The sequence below is a fragment of the Rhinolophus sinicus genome, linkage group LG09 (assembly GCF_036562045.2).
Source record: "Rhinolophus sinicus isolate RSC01 linkage group LG09, ASM3656204v1, whole genome shotgun sequence".
Taxonomy (NCBI): Eukaryota; Metazoa; Chordata; class Mammalia; order Chiroptera; family Rhinolophidae; genus Rhinolophus; species Rhinolophus sinicus.
This window is the reverse complement of record NC_133758.1, coordinates 115162888-115179957: the sequence shown is the minus strand read 5'-3', so window position 1 is coordinate 115179957 and position 17070 is coordinate 115162888. Positions and strand designations below refer to the sequence as shown.

General features: G+C 49.7%; 1 protein-coding gene across 3 annotated transcripts in view; it reads left to right on the top strand.

The window, feature by feature from the left end:
* VWC2 (von Willebrand factor C domain containing 2) overlaps positions 1–15020 on the top strand; it is a 58373-nt gene extending 43353 nt beyond the window's left edge. For all 3 annotated transcript variants that reach the window (XM_019731701.2, XM_019731700.2, XM_019731699.2), the window contains exon 4: positions 14509–15020. In XM_019731701.2, coding sequence (XP_019587260.1) covers positions 14509–14660 — 152 coding nt within the window. In that variant the 3' untranslated portion in view covers positions 14661–15020. The remainder of the gene's footprint in view (positions 1–14508) is intronic.
* Positions 15021–17070: the final 2050 nt, after the last annotated feature.

Genomic DNA, 17070 nt, shown 5'->3' with positions numbered 1-17070 from the left:
CTCTGTCTGAGGAGGCCTCTCCAAGCCGCAGTCACGCACACACCTTAGATGAAACACCAGCAACTCTTCCTCCTCTGGCCCCTCCCCCAACAAAATGACCGCAGACGCCCGCCCAGCCCTGCCTTCAGGTCCATCGTCCATCCAGTCTCACAGCCAGACCGTGGAATCTTCACTGACTATTCCCTTCTGTCCTTCCCTTACACACAGCCACCCCTCATCAGGTTGCTCCTGAGAGGCACCTTCCCACATCCTAATGGCCCTGACCCTCCCCTTTCTCCTCCATCCATCAGGCCCTTATACTGAGACCTCCCATCCCCTTTTTCCTTTGCCCACTGATGAAATATTAACGAAGATGAAAACATGATCACATCGCTGCCAGCTGAAGTCCTTGCCAATATCCTGTAGCATCAGAAGTGTGACTTTCATATCAATTCTCTATCCTCTCAAGCACTTCTGTGGTCTGGCCTCTAAGGGACCTCAGCCGCACTGCTGCCCAAGGAGCACACTGGGCGGCAGGCCTGTGGGACACTCGATGCCAGCAGAGCACCCCCGTCCTGCCTCGCTTGGCTCTCTGCCTCTGCCCTGCCCCATGCTTGGCACGTCCTCCCAGCCCCGGCTGGCCATGGCCCTGCAGTACTTGGGCACTGTCTCCCGGAAGCTCGGTGGCTAAGACCACGGACCCTGTCCCTTTATCCTAATGACACTGGTATTATCTCCGTGGTCTTCTCAGCACTGAACTGTGGCACGATATAGACTCTTCATCTCGGTACCCACGATGCCTAAAAGTTTACTGACACGTGAGTCCCCACCACACATCTGACTCCCAGGCACAGAGATGCACAGAGTTCCCCGCGTGTGCTGACACATATATGTGTCCCCAGCATCAGGTGACAGGCAGAACGGGCTTTCCTCATCCCTTTGACACTTGGCAGCTTTGCCTGGATAGGGTGAAATATTATGATGCAAACACGATTGTGTTTTTTGAAGCACTCCTTAGTGGTTTGACAGATGGCACACGTGAGTCCCTCGGCGAGAGGCTGGGGAGCGCCTGCGTGCGCGATGGCACTCCAGCTTGCACCGAGCGGGAGGCCTACGTTACAGGCCCTAGATGCCTATGAAAATGCTGGCTTGTTATTTGCAAAGTGTTGTATAAGAGCAACAAGCCATAGAGGTGGCCTTGTCATAAAAATGATAATAATAAATGTTAGCAGGGTCACTGCCTGAGCATAAGAATTTTCTGTGGAACGTAACAGTAAGAAATGAAAGGTGAAAGCATTTGATAATCTGACGGATGAGGCTATAAATTCCGGATGTGACTAATGTCAGCTATTGACCCTTTAAGTTACACGTTGTCCGTAATCCGCAGTCTTTCATCTTTAACGTGGCATCGTCTTGTCCCCTGTGGCACCATCCTGTCCCCTGTGGCATCATCTCTCCCCGGTGGCATCATATTGTCCCTTCTGTTGTAGGGCTGCGGTGAGGGTCACATCATGAGTGCATGTGTGGCCCTGAGTGCAGAGCTGGCAGTGACCTGTGAGTGTCAGCCACGTGCCATCACTGCCACCCTCCTGTAGAGTACGTGCCTTTGTGTAGGTTTCATGATTTTAGGATGGTGAGGCCAACAGATCAGGAGACGACTGCCATTGAAAAGCTAGCCTGTTATACTCCCAGTTCCCAGGACAAGGGCACCCACGCCACGCAGGCCACACGGGGAAGCACCAGGGTCGGTCAGGGGGCAGGGGGATGGGGAAACGGGGGTGAGAGTCTTTACTGTGGTTTCCGCCAGAAGGATCGGGCGCGGCAGCCGAGCGGGCCTAGGATTGGAGAGTTTGAATTCTTTCCGTGGGCTGTGGGCACAGGGCCTGCCCTCGTCGTCTGGTCCTGGGGTGACCAGGGCAGAGGGAGAGTGGCCCTGGGTGTGAGGGCCCCCCAGAGGAGCTGGGGGCGGGACCTGGAGTGGTCGTTTTACGTAAGAGAAGCACTTCCTCACCCCCTAGGAGTTGTCCCCAACTCTAGGAGCTCTCTGACCCTGGGAGGAGCCATTCCTGCAGCAGGGCCCTGGGTGACAACACCTCAGAAACAGAGTAACAGAAAGATGGATGCAGCAGCCTGTGACTGTGTGTCCGCAGCTGAGTGGCCTGGGCCCCACCCAGGTGCTGCCTCCTTGGCCAGAGCGTCACAGCAGCCTGTGCTGTGTTCTGCGAGGTCAGGTGACTCTCCCAGACCCGTCAGGCCTCGCCCACCGCGCAGCCCTTGGCTGTGGGCGACGTGTTTGCTGACAGACTGAAAGAGGGATGCTTGTGTTGGACGTCGCTTGGCCCAGCGCTTTAGGGAGATGATCTCATTCCACCTTTAAACCCAACCTTTATAATGGCCTCAGACCAGGGGCAGAAGGACTGACGAGCGTCCCGGGGAAATGGTCTGTCGTGGTTGCTCCTGGCTTGTCGCTTTCCTTTGCCGGGAAATGATGGGGACTGTTCGAGGGAGAACTGTCTCGTCTCCTAGCCTCCCTCGGAGCCCCGTCGCCTGTGTCTGGGGGTAAGTGCCCCTGGTTTAATTAACTTCCTCCGGAGCTGGTCCAGCACAGGCCCTTGGGACCTGGGCTTCCCCTCCCAGCGTCCGAACTTCACCCTCCCTTTGCTCTAATTCCCAAATGGAACAGGTTTGGTTGTGACCTAGACGGAAGCGCCATCTGGTGGCAGCATCCTTGAACTGCAGGCTCAGGCGGAAACCGAAGCCTGCAAATCATGACCTGCCAATGACTTGGGTGGTGTGGACCCCTATTTGAAGCAGGGAGGGCGGCCCAGAGAGGGGGAGCCCTGGGGCAGGGTAAGGGGGCACAGGCTGTGCAGAGAAGCTCTCCTGAGGTAACTGCAGGCTGCACGGCGTGGGCGCCTGGCTTGTCGCCAGCATCTGCCCACAGCGGAGGCTTCTTGCTGTCCCTAGGGCACATAGGGACATGCTTGACATCTCCTTGGCATCGGCAGATGCCTGTCTGCTTGTAGCCACGTGCTCTACGGGGCGTTGGACGAATACTATGAGCCAGAACCCTGTCGGCCCTCAGGCGTCTCCAAGTTCCCAGGGTAGAGTGGGACACAATGTGCCTTAGGGATATTTGCCTACATTTTATTTTCTTGTGACGTCTCCCTGGCTTTGGTATCAGAGTAATGCTGGCCTCTTGGAATGAGTTTGGAAGTGTTCCCTCCTTTTATATTATATGGAAGAGTTAGAGAAGCATTTGTGCTAATTCGTCGTTAAATGTTTGATAGAACTCACAGGTGAAGTCATCCAGTCAGTCCTGAACTTTACTTTCGTGGGATTTTATAACTTTACTGGTTATAGGCATTTTGAGATTTTCTACTTATTTTGAGTCAAGATTAGTTAATTTTAATTTGTTTACCTAGGAATTTGTCTACTTCATCTGGGTTATCTAACTTGTGGGGTACACTTGTTCATAGTAAGTCTGACAGTTCTTATGTCTGTAAGTTCCCACTTTCATTTCTGATTTTAGTTATTTGTCTTCTCTCAGTTTCTCTTTGTCATTCTGGCTACAATTTGTCAATACGGTTGGTCTTTACAAAGAACCAACTCTCGGTTTTGTTTATTCTCTACTATTGTTTTTTTATTCTGTTGTTTACCTCTGCTCTAATCTTTATTATTTCTTTCTTCCTGCTAACTTTGGGTTTTGTGTACTTTTTTTTTCTAGTTCTTTTATTTGTAAAATTTGGTTATTGATTTGAGGTTTTTCTTGTTTCATAATGTAAGTATTTGCAGCTGGAAACTTCCTTCTTAGCACTGCTTTCACTGCATCCTATACATTTTGGTATGTGTGTTTTTATGTGTGTGTGTGTGTGTGTGTGTGTGTGTGTGTGTGTGTGAAAAACTGGCATTTGATTATTAATGTGATAAGCTTTGAAATCAGTCTCAGCGTCTTCCACCAGCTTGCTGGTTTTCTTGCTGTTGGAGGTTGTTCTCACAGGTTTGGTTGGTGACTTTTCTCGACTGTTTTTGCAGAGACAGTGTTTTTTGCCATTTGTGTCACTGCAGTCTCTGTTCCTTAGCGAGTGTTTGGCTGGTGTTTTGGTCGAGCTTTCCTTGAATGTCTGGAGAATGTCAGGCTCATCTCTCTCCCACCAGCTGGGAGACTGACTCTTAACTAGACCCAGAGGCAAATGGGGCACATCTTTAAGTTCTCGAGTTAGTTCAGATGTCAGTTGCTTCAGCACAGTCTAACGCTGGTTGTCCCTTTGCTGTCCTGACTACCAGGTCCCCCACCCCCTCTGTGTCCTCTGTGCATTGCCCATTCCTACAGCTCATGCCACATGCCAGCTCGGCACCATGCCATGACGCTCTCAGGGGTGCCAGTGTCGTTAGAGATCCCAGCGTGCCAGCTCACCTTACGTTTGCTAATGGTCTCCTGGCCAGAGCTAGTCACGTGGTCACCACCTGAGAAGGTGATGTGGAATGAAGTTTTCCTGTCTAAAATACATGTAGGATTTTCTAGAATATAATTTCCAGAGGGATAAGCTACAATTCAAGAAAATAGCAGTCATTGTTTATCTGTCTGAATTGTCAGGCATTTTGGAAAACCCTTCCCGTGAGGGAACAGTTACACTTCCTCTTACTTTCCTATAACTATTCATGGAGCACGAGCTGAGTGCTTAAACCCTCAGCGACACTGTGGACATCAGCACGAGTGACATGTGCCATCCCACCATTTGGGAGAAGAGGCGGACATGGACCAGAATTCTCTGTGATAATGGCTGTAGATTAAGCATTTGGGAAGGACACAGTGAATGGAGGACTCATTCCATCCAGGGCCCCAGGAAGGACGGTAGAGGAAGTGATTCCGAGAAGGGTCTAACAGTGTGTGTCCACCATCCAGGTGGGAAGTGGGAAGGAAAAGTCCAGAGAGAGGGAAGATTTTCAAAAACCAAGGACTCACACAATAGTTCTTTAACCAGTTGACCATGTGTATCAAGTATTGAAAAAATTCAGAACCTGTGACCAAGACAGTCTTTGCAGAAGCTCATCCTAAGGAAATGGGCCACTCTGTGGGTGGTGGCTCACGGGGAAGGCTGTCTCAGGTAAGAGACGTGGGGAGGATCTGGACTCCAGAGGCACTGACTAGGTCATGCCCACGTGACAGGACACGAAATGGATTGTCCAAGAAAATTGGAAAATGCAGGGAAATTGTTCTCATGGGGAGCTGTTGTGTTTGGCTCAGTGGGAAACACACCTGCCTTTTATTTAAAAGACCAGATTTTAACATCTCTGTCTGCCATTTTGTGTTTGACAAGTTTGGGCAAGTCACTTTACATCCATGAGCCTCCGTTTCCACATCTGTAAAGTGGGAAAATAACACCTGTCTCCCAGAGTTCTAAAAATAATGAAATGGATGTAAAAGCTCTTGAGACCACACACTCATATGGGAATAATTCGGAAGGATATTCTTTCAGATCATTCATATTTCATTCAGTGTCTCAACGAAACACCTCTTTGGAGAATGATATGAGTGTTAGCTCAGAGCAGTGCCAGGACGGGAGTTAGGGGAAGAAGCTCCCTTTTTATAAGCCTTGACATCGTAGCCTATTATAAGACCCTCTTCCTCCTCACTTCTTTCTGACAGCCTGTATCTATGTTCAATCATTACCTGTCAACACAGTTTTATTTGGGATGAATAAATATGGCATAATTAGCTTGCAAACGATTCTCTTAATTACAGTTGTAGAGTTGCTTTATTTGCTCAGTCTTCACATCTAAGGAATATGACACAACCTGCCAAGTCAACTTAAAACACGAAGTCTAAATTTACCCGTGTGATGCTTCTGATGGCCTCCTTTGAGGGTCTTGGCCCAATTCCTTCTGACAGGTTTGCAGGGCTCAAACACAGTTAACCATTTGTTCCTTAGGATGCTCTGAGGTGGCAGAGCTTTGCATGTCAGCCTCCTCTGGAGGGAGGGGTGATGCCTGAAGGAACCGGAAGGAAGGACATTGCCACCAGTGCCTATCACTGTGGTGTTGCGAAACGCACTGGAAGACTCATGGCTTCCCTGGTGCACAGTGGGTGCGCAGACATATTCACTGAGTCCCTTGCTCCCCCACTCATCCTGGGCCGTCCTCCTGTAGGACCTTTTTCATGACTGAAGCTCAGAGTCAGGGATGGACCAATTCTGGTCTTGGAACTGTTGTGATTTATCTGCTAGTGTGCAGGTCACAGAGCTCCATGACATAGGGGTTACAAGCCCCCTGTCTCGTCCTCACTTACACCTGGAGAGTTATCATCACGTTTTCAGCATCAGCTGCTTTTATTTACATCATTGTTATTGTTATTATTACTATTATTTTGAAAGAAGCAGTGGTTTCCAAAAGTGCCACCATCATTTCCCCCCCCCCACTCGTCAGTACTTTCCGCTCCCCCATCTGGCTCCCTCCCCTTGAGTCTGGGCTTTCTGTGGGTGCAGTTAAAGAACGTGTATTCCAATTGTAGGGTTCAGTGTCTGTGTCATTTAGGTTGGGTTTTTCCCACCTTTCTTGGTTTCTTCCAGATGACTGAGGACAGTTTATTCCTCTTTCCATTAGCTCAAAAGCTCTATGCTTTGGACGTGCTGGCCCAGGAGGTGGCCTATGAGAGAGAGAGGAGTCACAGAGACCATGCACAGGAGGCTGCCTGCCACAGGAAGACTGGCCGAATGAGGAGTTTGGGGGGAGCTGGGAGTTAACCTTCGACATACATTTGAAATGCTTCTGGGACATGCAGGTGGGGCAGTCAGGTAGTGGGAAGGGGGCTCCAGAGGCTGGGGAGCAGTGGGGTTGGAGGCACCGTGCAAGAGCTGGGCGTGTCTGAGGCCACCAGCCGGGTGAATGCAGACAAAGTGAGGCCTGGGTACCACCTAGCCCAGTGAGGGACGTGAGGGGTCCCTGGTAAATGGCGTTTCTCTTCTGTTTATTGAAATCATCTTTGTAACTTTGGGTCACTTTTAGCAAAAGCTCTGTGTTATTCAGATACAAACACATTCCTATTTGAAGGTGCAAACTTCTTTTACCATTAGCCTGACCTCTAGTGTGATGATGTCTCCTGAGCCATAAACCATCATCCAATATACCTTATGCTAAATAGAGGTGATTAGAATTGGTGTGATGGCACGTTTTGATTTTTATTTCAAATGGGCTTTCTTCAGTATTTCATTGGTCTGCCCTTTGGTATGCGCATATTTCAAAATGGTATTTCTTCATTGTATTTTTAATTTGATTTTTCATTATAAAATGATACATTATAACATTTTATAATGGAAATTATAATAAAATTGCATAATGTGATGAACTGTTTTCTAAAAGAAATGATGCATTATTTAAAATTAATCTTTCTATTTAGATTTTCTGCGTTTTTATTTGTATTTATGTTCCTTGCTAGCCACATTTTCATGCTTCTTTGCTTTTAATCAAAAACATTTAACTTTTAGTACATAGGAAAATACATATCTTACAATTGTTGTACCCGGTAAGACTTCTAGTATCCTGCTTTGTATTTCATAGGTCTTTTTTCAGTTACTGAGTTATTTTTTTACTTTGCTTTTGACTGTTTTTTTTTTTTTTATTGTTGTTGTTTTTGTGTTGGTTTTGCCTTTTTAATACATTTGTTAAAGTATTTTATTTAGGTTTCTGTGGTGGTGCAGCCCTGATGATTTCAGGGGCATTCTGAGAGTGAATGTTCCAGTGTTTGGCGGCGGCAGCCCTCCCCAGGCACCTCTGTGTGTCCCCCCTGCTTGCTAAGCCCACAAAGCGAGATCCGTCTTCGTGTCTTTAGTATCTTCTTAGTACACTTCTAATTGCTTTTATGAAGGGTGTGAAATGTGTGATTTTTATAGTTAATTCTCCCATGATTTTCCTTTTTGTGTGCCGTAGGTTTTATTTTTACATAAAGCGATATTAGTTAGAATTATCGAGTAGCCATTCCTGTTCACGGCACGTTCTACTTACCTTTCTCACTTGGATGGGCTCATGGGCACACATATCTTTCCAAGTCTGCGGCTGTGCCCAGCGTCACACATTGGCCGCTCCAGGGTGGACGTGGGCAAAGTGCCAGATGGCAACTTCATTTCCGGGCTTCTTTCCTTTTTATTTGTATTTATTTATTTTTCTTTCTCAGACTCAGTTGTTAACCACTTATGGGGCACATGAGATTCACTTCCCTCTTCCGCACCCTGTGGGTGAAATCCTTGGTGACGTGACACAGAGGCACTCCTGGGAAGACCTGTCATCATCTGTACTCAGCGACTTGGTGGCCTGTCTTTGTCAGCCCTGTAGCTGTGGTGCAGCCGCTCGCTCAATCTCCTTGGTGGTTGCTCATGTGCGGGGTTAGGTGTGAGGGGGGCCATGAACTTCAGGCTGACACGTTTCACTCTGTTAGGAATACAGGTGATTTTTCCTTCCTAATTCACGACATTGCCATTCATCCCCCACTCGCCGGTCAGGTCTCGTGAAGGCCACTTAGCCTTTGCAGGAGCTCAGTGTGAAGGGGGCCCTTCAGAAGGAGGGGTGCTTCAGGGGCTGGAACCTGGGACCCTCAGGGAACTCTCGGAGCCAGTGGCGGGCGTCCCCCCACATCCCTGCTCAGAAGCGCATCCCAGGGCCCAGGGGCGGGGCTGGGGGACGCCCTCAGGCAGGTGGGAGGGCCCCTTGGAGCATGTGCACATCTGCAGGTTGTGGTCTGGAGATGGAATTGCCAGTGAGACCAGACATGGATGGCAAGTTAATCCTTTGTCCCTGCGTGGTGCGTCACGGAGCTTTGTCCCCTCATGTCTGACTCACTCCACGTTCACTTCGTCATCATTGCTGATGTTGTGTTTGTAACTTTTTAGAAAATTAGTGGAATTTGGCAAAGGGCCATTTGTAGGAGTTGCCCCGTTTTCAGGAGTGTTTCAGGATGCTACTTGTTAAACTTGATGACATGCCAGAGTGTTGGATAAAGCTGGGTCTGACTGAAATAGTAAGACGACACCATTTAGACAGACTCGTGACAATGCCAGTGTTGTCCCAGGTGTTTGAAATGTCTGTGCCTCGTGCGTGGGAACAGAGGCAGAGGAGGGTGGCAAAACCTGGAAATTCGGGCAGAAAATGGCCACAGAAAGGGGGAGGTTCCGGAGCTGCGACCCAGAGCCGTGACATGTGAGGACGCAAGGTGGTGGCCGCAGTGCTGTGGCCGGGACAGAACCCTGGGCGACCCTTCTTGCTGCCCTGGGTGGGCCCTTCGCTCCACAAGCTCCTCGAGGCTTCTGCACTTGGCTTCCGACAGTGACCGCTAAAACTTTATTGGAAGGAAAAGTGCGTGTTGGAAATACATGACAAACTTGATTCACATGTTTCTAAAATAGCCTGTTTGCATCCGGAAGCCTTAGTTGGTCCCTAGCAACAGGAATGAGCTGCCCCACGTGTTGTCAGTCACACTTGCGACGTGGAACTGGGGAGGCCATCTGGCTCGGCGGATTGCGTCCAAAGAGTTTGAGAGACAAATATACATTTCGCAAAAGTCTGATATCTAACCTCAATTCTACTCTGCACATAGTTCTGTTTCAATTTTCCTATCTGTATGTTGAGAGAGTCAGAGCAAAAGATCTGCCCAAGGTGTAATACTTTGTGGTGTGAACATTCTAGCCTCAACGTCCCCACCTTGCAGCCGCTCCCGTGGGAACAAAGGATGAACGTGAGTTCTGGGCAGAAGAACCACACGGATATAAGGAGATTCTCATCCTAATAGTTGTAGGTCAGGTGTAACTTACTAATATATTTGATACTTCTGTAATCGAGGCCAGTACAAATGTACAGCTGTGGCTGAGGCACCGTCACAAGGTGAGCAGTGCCCTTTCCTGAGGAAACGTGGGGCGGCAGGTGATGGGGAGCAGGGATCCCAGACACTTGCGGGGAGCTGGCCTGCACTGCCCCCTAGCGTCCGTCGCTGGGCTCTGCATGCGCTGTGCGAAGAGGTCGCAGCACTGTTTTCTCCCGTTGTATCGCTTCATTTTTCAAACGCTGTAGGATATAAATGTCCACGAGATAATACCGTTTGTGAATAAAGGCCTCCATGGTCAAGTGAATTTGGAAGATGCTGAAACACTAGTCCTGTCTCCGAGCTTCTCAGTCATATCGGCACACAGGTTTAATGAACCCACCCCGTTTGACGGCGGGGACCTTTTCTGTAAATCGGGAAAACTTTTACCATATTTCAGAACGTTGGAAAATACTTCTTTCCTGCCTCTTTCCTTTGCGTGGTCCTGATTATTTGCTAAAACGCTTCTGGAGAACTTAGAGCGTGTGGACTTTCAGCACTTAAACATGAAGGTGTATTTTATTTTTTAACTTTTGGTGGAGACTGGGTGGTATATGGTAAATGTTACCGACTTGAAAGGGTTGGAATATGATGACCGGGAGTAACCTCCTAGTCCCAGGAATCTACAACCAGGGCGTGTGCCCAGGGAGTGGAGAGGAAGCACAGTCCAGGTGACCCATCGCGTTGCCCCAGTGTCCTGCAGGGAGTCAGGCGGGGTCTCTGCTCCCGCTCCCTGCACCAGAACACAGGTGTCCTGCGGGGCAGCCTGCGGGGTCTCTACTCCCGCTCCCCACATAAGAACGCAGGATGTGGCCAGGCCCAAAAGGAACACCCACAGAGCCATAGGTAGGGGAGTCACACCACTATATTCTCACTGGTGGCTGGGCCGGAGACACAGGAAGCAGGAGCCACACAATCTGCAACCCACACAATCTGCAACCCGCCGTCCCAACAGCAATTCTCGCTTGCCAGCCCAGCCACCATCTTCTTGTTAGCCCCCGTTTGCTGCTAGTGTAGCCACGGCAGTTATATTAGTGGCCAATGGCTCACTGGTTACAGCTGACGGCCAACTAGCCACAGCTGATGGCCATCCAATCACAGTTGATGGTCATTTACTACCTGAGCCAGCACCTTTCCACATGAGGCCTAGAGCCTGGAAACTGCACTTTTGGCTCTGTCCCCACACCCAGCCACCCGGGCGTCGGGTGTTCATATGGCAGCATTGTTTCCTTTCAAAGAAATGAGAGGAAACAGAGTTTTGATGAGAGGAAACAGAACTCTGTTTCGTGCATATTTGACTGTCTTTTTCATTTTTCCTTATTTTAATTGTCTTTTCAACTTTTTGCTTAAGAAAATGACTTTCTACCTCAACAGAAAAACACGCATGTGCTCAAGAACACACCCCCGAACACAGTTTCAGTTGTTTAGTTTTACTTGGCAGTGAACCAGTGAACCGAAATGCAGGTGAGAAAAACCAGTTAGCTGCCCCCTGGCGGCCAGAGCCCGTGGATTTCACAGCCAGGTGTGTGAGGAAGTGCAGCAGGGGCTGCTTCCTCAGTGTAAACAACGTGGGGGCTTCGTGCTCAGGAGTCAGGGCTCGGGGCGGGGACGGGACCCACAATGAGGTGGAGAAACGGCTGCTGCTTCAGGACAGGCACCTGGGCACACCCGGGAATTACGCTCACCTGCTTCGAGGTTCCCAAGGGAAGCGTGCTGCTGCTCGGTACCCGCTCTGAGTTTCTGTGCCCCAGACAGGCCGGCCCGAGGCTGCCTGGGTTTCTCTCTGTCGCCCTGTTGTCCTGTGTGCCCCACTGTCCCTGTGTTCAGTCTTCCGTGGAAGAGGAGGACATGTGCCTCAGGCACCTGTGTGGGTCCCTGTTCCTCAGCAGCATGTCTTTGTGGGGCTCACATCCCTTGAGTCTCACACACGCTGGCCACTTACTCATCAGCACAGCTGTATCAGTGTAGCATTCTGCTCGTGTCAATTCCCGATTTAATTGTAGACCTGGAACTCGCTGGTCTGTATCCTGAGCTCCATGCAGACTAGACCCTGGGATGAAATTGCAATGGAGCCACGTCCCCCACCCCAGGGTCCCCCAGGCAAGGGAGAGGCTCACTGGGCACCGAGGGCTGTCACTGTGATGGCAGTTCTGGAAGACAGGAGTGCAGCCGTAGGCAAATGACAGCCGTCCCCGCAGGTTCAGGCTCCAAGTGGCATGTGCTTGGCACCGGCTAAGTGAACACACCTGTCGTGGCCTCGTGTGTGCTGCTGACCAGGGCAGAATGGGGGCTGGACACAGACCCTGCATTCCATGACCTTGATGGCGGAGCGTCAGCTGGGATGGGAGGCACTCCCTCCAGCTGACACCCGTCCTCCACCCTGACTTCGCTGCACTGGGTCTGACACTGAGCATCGGCAGCAGTGAGGGGGAGCAGGTGGTATAAGCATCCCTGAGGGCGTCCACACACCCGGATGGCACAGCCTCCCACGCCCTGGGCTGGGTGGGGCAGTCTGTTTCCTGGGCGACAGCCCGGGCAGCATGTCACTGTACTGAACTCTGCAGGCAGTTGTCACCCAGGGGGAAGTGCGTGTGTGTGGAAATGTATCTAGGCATAGAAAAGGGACAGTGAAAATAGGGCATAAAAGATAAAAAACGGCACACCTGTACAGGGCACGTAGCACGAGTGGAGCCCGCAGGACCAGTGAGTCAGGGAGTGTGAGTGTGAGTGAGAGTGAGTGAGTGTGAGTGGACGTGACGGCCTGGGGCACGACTGCGCATGACTGGAGCCTTCTTATAACACTGTGCACTTAGGTGACACTAAGTTTATAGAACGACACGAGATGAAATCAAGCAGAAGAGAAAATGATGCCATCAAGAGATGTGGCAAACACGAGATGTATGAGGCGGCTGCTGGCGTAACATGGCTGGTGTTTTGTAGCAAACTTTTATTTATAAGCAGATAGAGTGCACTCTAAAGTATAGTATAAAAGCACATACCAGTGACACGAAGTTTATTGTCATTACCAAGTGTCACGTATGGTACATGCTGTGTGTCCTGTCCTTTTATACAAGTGGGCAGTGGGCTTGTTTACAGCGGCGTCACCACAAACGTGAGCAATGTGTCGTGTTGCCCCTGCTAGGGCGTCACTGTGTGACAGGAAGTTTTCAGCTGCCTTTTGGTCTTATGGGACCACTGTCATATATGCGGTCTGCAAGTGACCCAAATGTGGTTATCGGGTGTGGTACTGTGTCACAATTCACCAAAGCGATGAAGGAGAGTGACTTTTCCACCACCAAAGCCCGTCAGGCCACACAAAAGCATGCTGGGCCCAGGCTGGGGCTGGGGCTGGGGGTCAGCAGTCCGTGTGGACAGCTGCCCTCTGGAAACACAGGACCAGTGTTCAGGAGAGAAAGTACAGTGAGACTGTGATTCGGGGCTATTCCCAGAGAAAGCATCGGTCACGCTGTGAGGTGTCCGAGGGAGAACGGCAGAGGTCCAGGGAAGAGCCCGGGGCCCTGTAGAGTGGGGGACGATGGGAAAGTTCCAGGAGGGGCCGGGCACATACACCCCGGCTGTTTCCTGGGTGTGACACTTGGCTGACGTGTAGGCAGCACCGCTTACACTCACTCCCACTAGTTACACAAAGGCCAGCTTTTATCCTGGGGCTCTGATGGGTTCATTCAGCTTTTTACAATTTTGTAGGGGAACGTTTTTCATCTCTTTTATGATTTCACGCGTTATAATTAAATGTGTGTCGGTAGTGAGCATGTTCTCAGACTTTAGAAGCGAGGGAAGGGAGAAGGAGACTTCGAGCCCATCGCTCAGGCTCAGAGTTGGGCCCTTAGGCTGCAGATGCTGTGACGTTTCCATGTTAGAGGGAAGTCAGGAGGCAGTTCTGGCTGAATCAGGTGTGTCAGCCACAACATGAAAACCGTTTGTTCCAACTCATACTGAAACCTTTCTGACACTCACGTCTTCGTGTCCTCGACCTTCTGTAAAATGCGGGTGTGGCACCTTGGCAGAATCACAGGGGCCCTCGGTTCTCAGGGACGACTGTCCCGGGTGTGACGCTGGAACGTGCTGAGATGGGCCTTCTCTAAGTGTGGTCCCCAGCCAGCAGCATCAGCGTCCCCTGGGAACTTGTTACCAAAGCCAGTTCTCTGGCCTCATCTCAAAGCTGGGAGTCAGAAGCTCTGGGGGCAGGACCAGCAGCCCTGTCTCAGGAGCCGTCCAGGTGACCTGTGAGAAGCTGCTCCAGCAGGTGTGTGTGGAAGTCACACTGGCGTGGGGTTACTTCAAGCAGCTTGCCTGCTTAAGGTCTCTCTCCTAAAAGTGCCATGAAGAATGAGACTGGTTCTTTGAAAGTCACGATTCATTATGTTGTTTTTTTTCTATGCTTATTTAGAATTCATTAAATCAAGTGATCGCAGATTTGGCCTGTGTTTAAGAGAGAATCTGAGTGGAAGAATCTGTTAGTGAAAAGCACAGCGCTGTCACTCATCAAAATATTAAAACCTGGTTATGTATCAGATAAAAATGCATGTTACTGAAATTATAACTTTTCCACTGTCCTTCAGAAAAGAGAATGAATAAAACATACATTGTAAAGCTAACTGCCTAATTAAATACAATATGTATTTATGCACACACGTAATATAGAACCTGCTTCTGCATTTTAGGTCCCAACTGCTTTGCAGAAACTGCTGTCATCCCGGCTGGAAGAGAAGTGCAGACAGACGAGTGCACAATATGCCACTGCACCTACGAGGAGGGCACGTGGAGGATCGAGCGGCAGGCCATGTGCACGAGGCACGAGTGCCGGCAAATGTAGGCGCTGAGCCCTGCGGACACTCTGACTTTTTCTAGAATCTTTTACTGATGTGAACGTTCTAGGTGACTCTGGGAAATACCATGCAAAAGGAGAAGACTTTTGATGAGGAATAATGGAACACTACAGACACTTTGGCTTTTCTTGGTAACAGTTACTGCAAGAGAAGGGAATGGGTATATTTCCAATCATCAACAAGAACTTTGGACATAAAATCCCTCTCTAAATAAATGTGCTATTTTCACAGTAAGTACACTAAAGTGCACTATTATATATTAAATGTATTTCTATAATCTGCACATTAGAGAGCTTCTATAAATGTTTTCTATAGATACAAATTAAACATGCTGTGTTGTCACCTTCCTCCTTATGGCCCTGAATTTTTTTCAGTGCTGATCCCATCACATTAGCTGCTTATGGCTGCTTCTGCTTACATCGAGGAACCTATACCCATTCATGGACTGTGGGATAATGGGACTGGTTTCTCCGGAAATCCTGCCCCAATTCTATTTCATTACAAAGATACGCTTGGTGTCTGTCCTCAGCAGATCCAGTCCAATTCACACAAATATAATGTCTCCTTCACACAATTTACTGCTTTTATCCCCTCGGGTCTCTGTCACTTGGGAGATGCAGGTCTAAGATAACTGACACACACTTTTTTCTGTCCCTCCAAAGCTCCCATGTTGGATGGATGCATACGTGTTTCATTTCTACTAACATTACTTTCTCTTCTGAACATGACTTTAAATCATCCCCTAAACTGAGGAACGGGGTGGGCTGCACGATTTGTGTTACTTAAGTAGGCGGTAAAGTGGGGCAGTCCCTGAACGCTCTGGAGGAGGCTTAAGGAAAGCCAAACTCCTGACCACGTCGATACCCGCAAGCTGAATGTGGCACAGACAGCCCAGCTCTCCTGTCAGTGGACCCAGGCTGTCATGGGACGGCCAGCTGTCCAGCGTGGCAGGCACAGCCACGCCCTGTGAGAGACAGCCTGTCTCAGCCTTCCCTCAAGCCCAGTGCGAGAAGGCGGTTCTTCCACGCAGGTTGTTAACAAGCAAGCAGGAGGCTACCTGCCCCCACAATGGTCCTGTACTTACGGATAATTCCAAACCGACTCCATTTCTCTCCATTTGGACAGGGAATAAAAGAAGCCATCATGACTCCTGCCAGTGTGACAATGCATATTAGAGGGTATCTCTGCCTTATCAGTCACACCAATGTGGGGCACGCTGACAGAAGCGGCCGTCAAATCTTAACTGGTGTAGGGTGAAAAAGGATGATGGTCAGTGTGCAAAGCCTTGAAGTAAAAATACGTTGACTCATCGCCCACTTTTAAATTAGCACCTGTTAAGGCCACAGCATTGTCACAACACAAAAGGGAATAAAGCATGGCTTCTTGCTTTCATGGACTTTTGGCCTCTGACATAACAATACATAAGAAACAACAGTGTGCTGTGCTGGGAGCTGGACTAGAGCTGAGCAAAGGGAGATTAGAAAGGCTTCCTGGGAAGAGCAGAGGGTACAGGAAAAAAGCATTCACTCTGTCAGGAAGCTTCCATCATCAACGGCTGAGTAACTGTGAAGAAATACTGACACACTGTCATCCCTGATAAGGGGGACCGCTGTGGACGCTGATACACAGAAAACCACCACTGAGTCCTCCAGAAATGGGCTTGTTGCATCTTCATCTTCTTTCTCAAGGACGTCTTGGGCCAGAGGAGCCCCGGGCGCGTGATGTTTATGCAAATACTCAGGAGAAGTATCAGCTAGTGGTTCAGGTGTGATCAGCCTCCCGAAAGTTAACCAGACGCCAGCCATCTCACCATCACCAAGGGGGATACTTTAGACCAGGTTGTATCATTATGATTTTGCCCCCAAATGGCCCTGGCCTCCATGGGCGGTGGGTCATGATACCCGTAACGACACGGCAGCGATTCTCTCCCCGCAGCCTCGCTGCCTCCCTTGGCGATGTAATGCCACCGGGGTGGGCGGTGAGCTCAGATGTGATGATGGCATTGGCGCCTGAACACCCAGAGAATTTCAGGACACTGGCGTTTTGTTGCATATGGAGCGAGAACACAATATCATCTTGGGAAATGGATGGTTCCTGGTCCGGAGTAGTGTGACCCGCCCATGTCCCAGGCACACCGCTGACAGCTGGAGCTCGGTGGCTGTGACTGCACTGAAGTAACTCTCCTCCCTCCCGTCTGCTGTAAACCTCGTCCCTCTTCCCACAGAGCAGGACGTGAGCAAACACTCGACAGACCCTGCACATCCAGAAATACGAGGAGGCCATGTGCACTTTTGTCCGTGAGAGACCAGCTATTCTTAGGTTACTGTTTCTCACCCTTAATTTAGACTTTCTCATCTGTAAAGCTGTATCAGGATGATATTTTATTCTCCTCTTTTC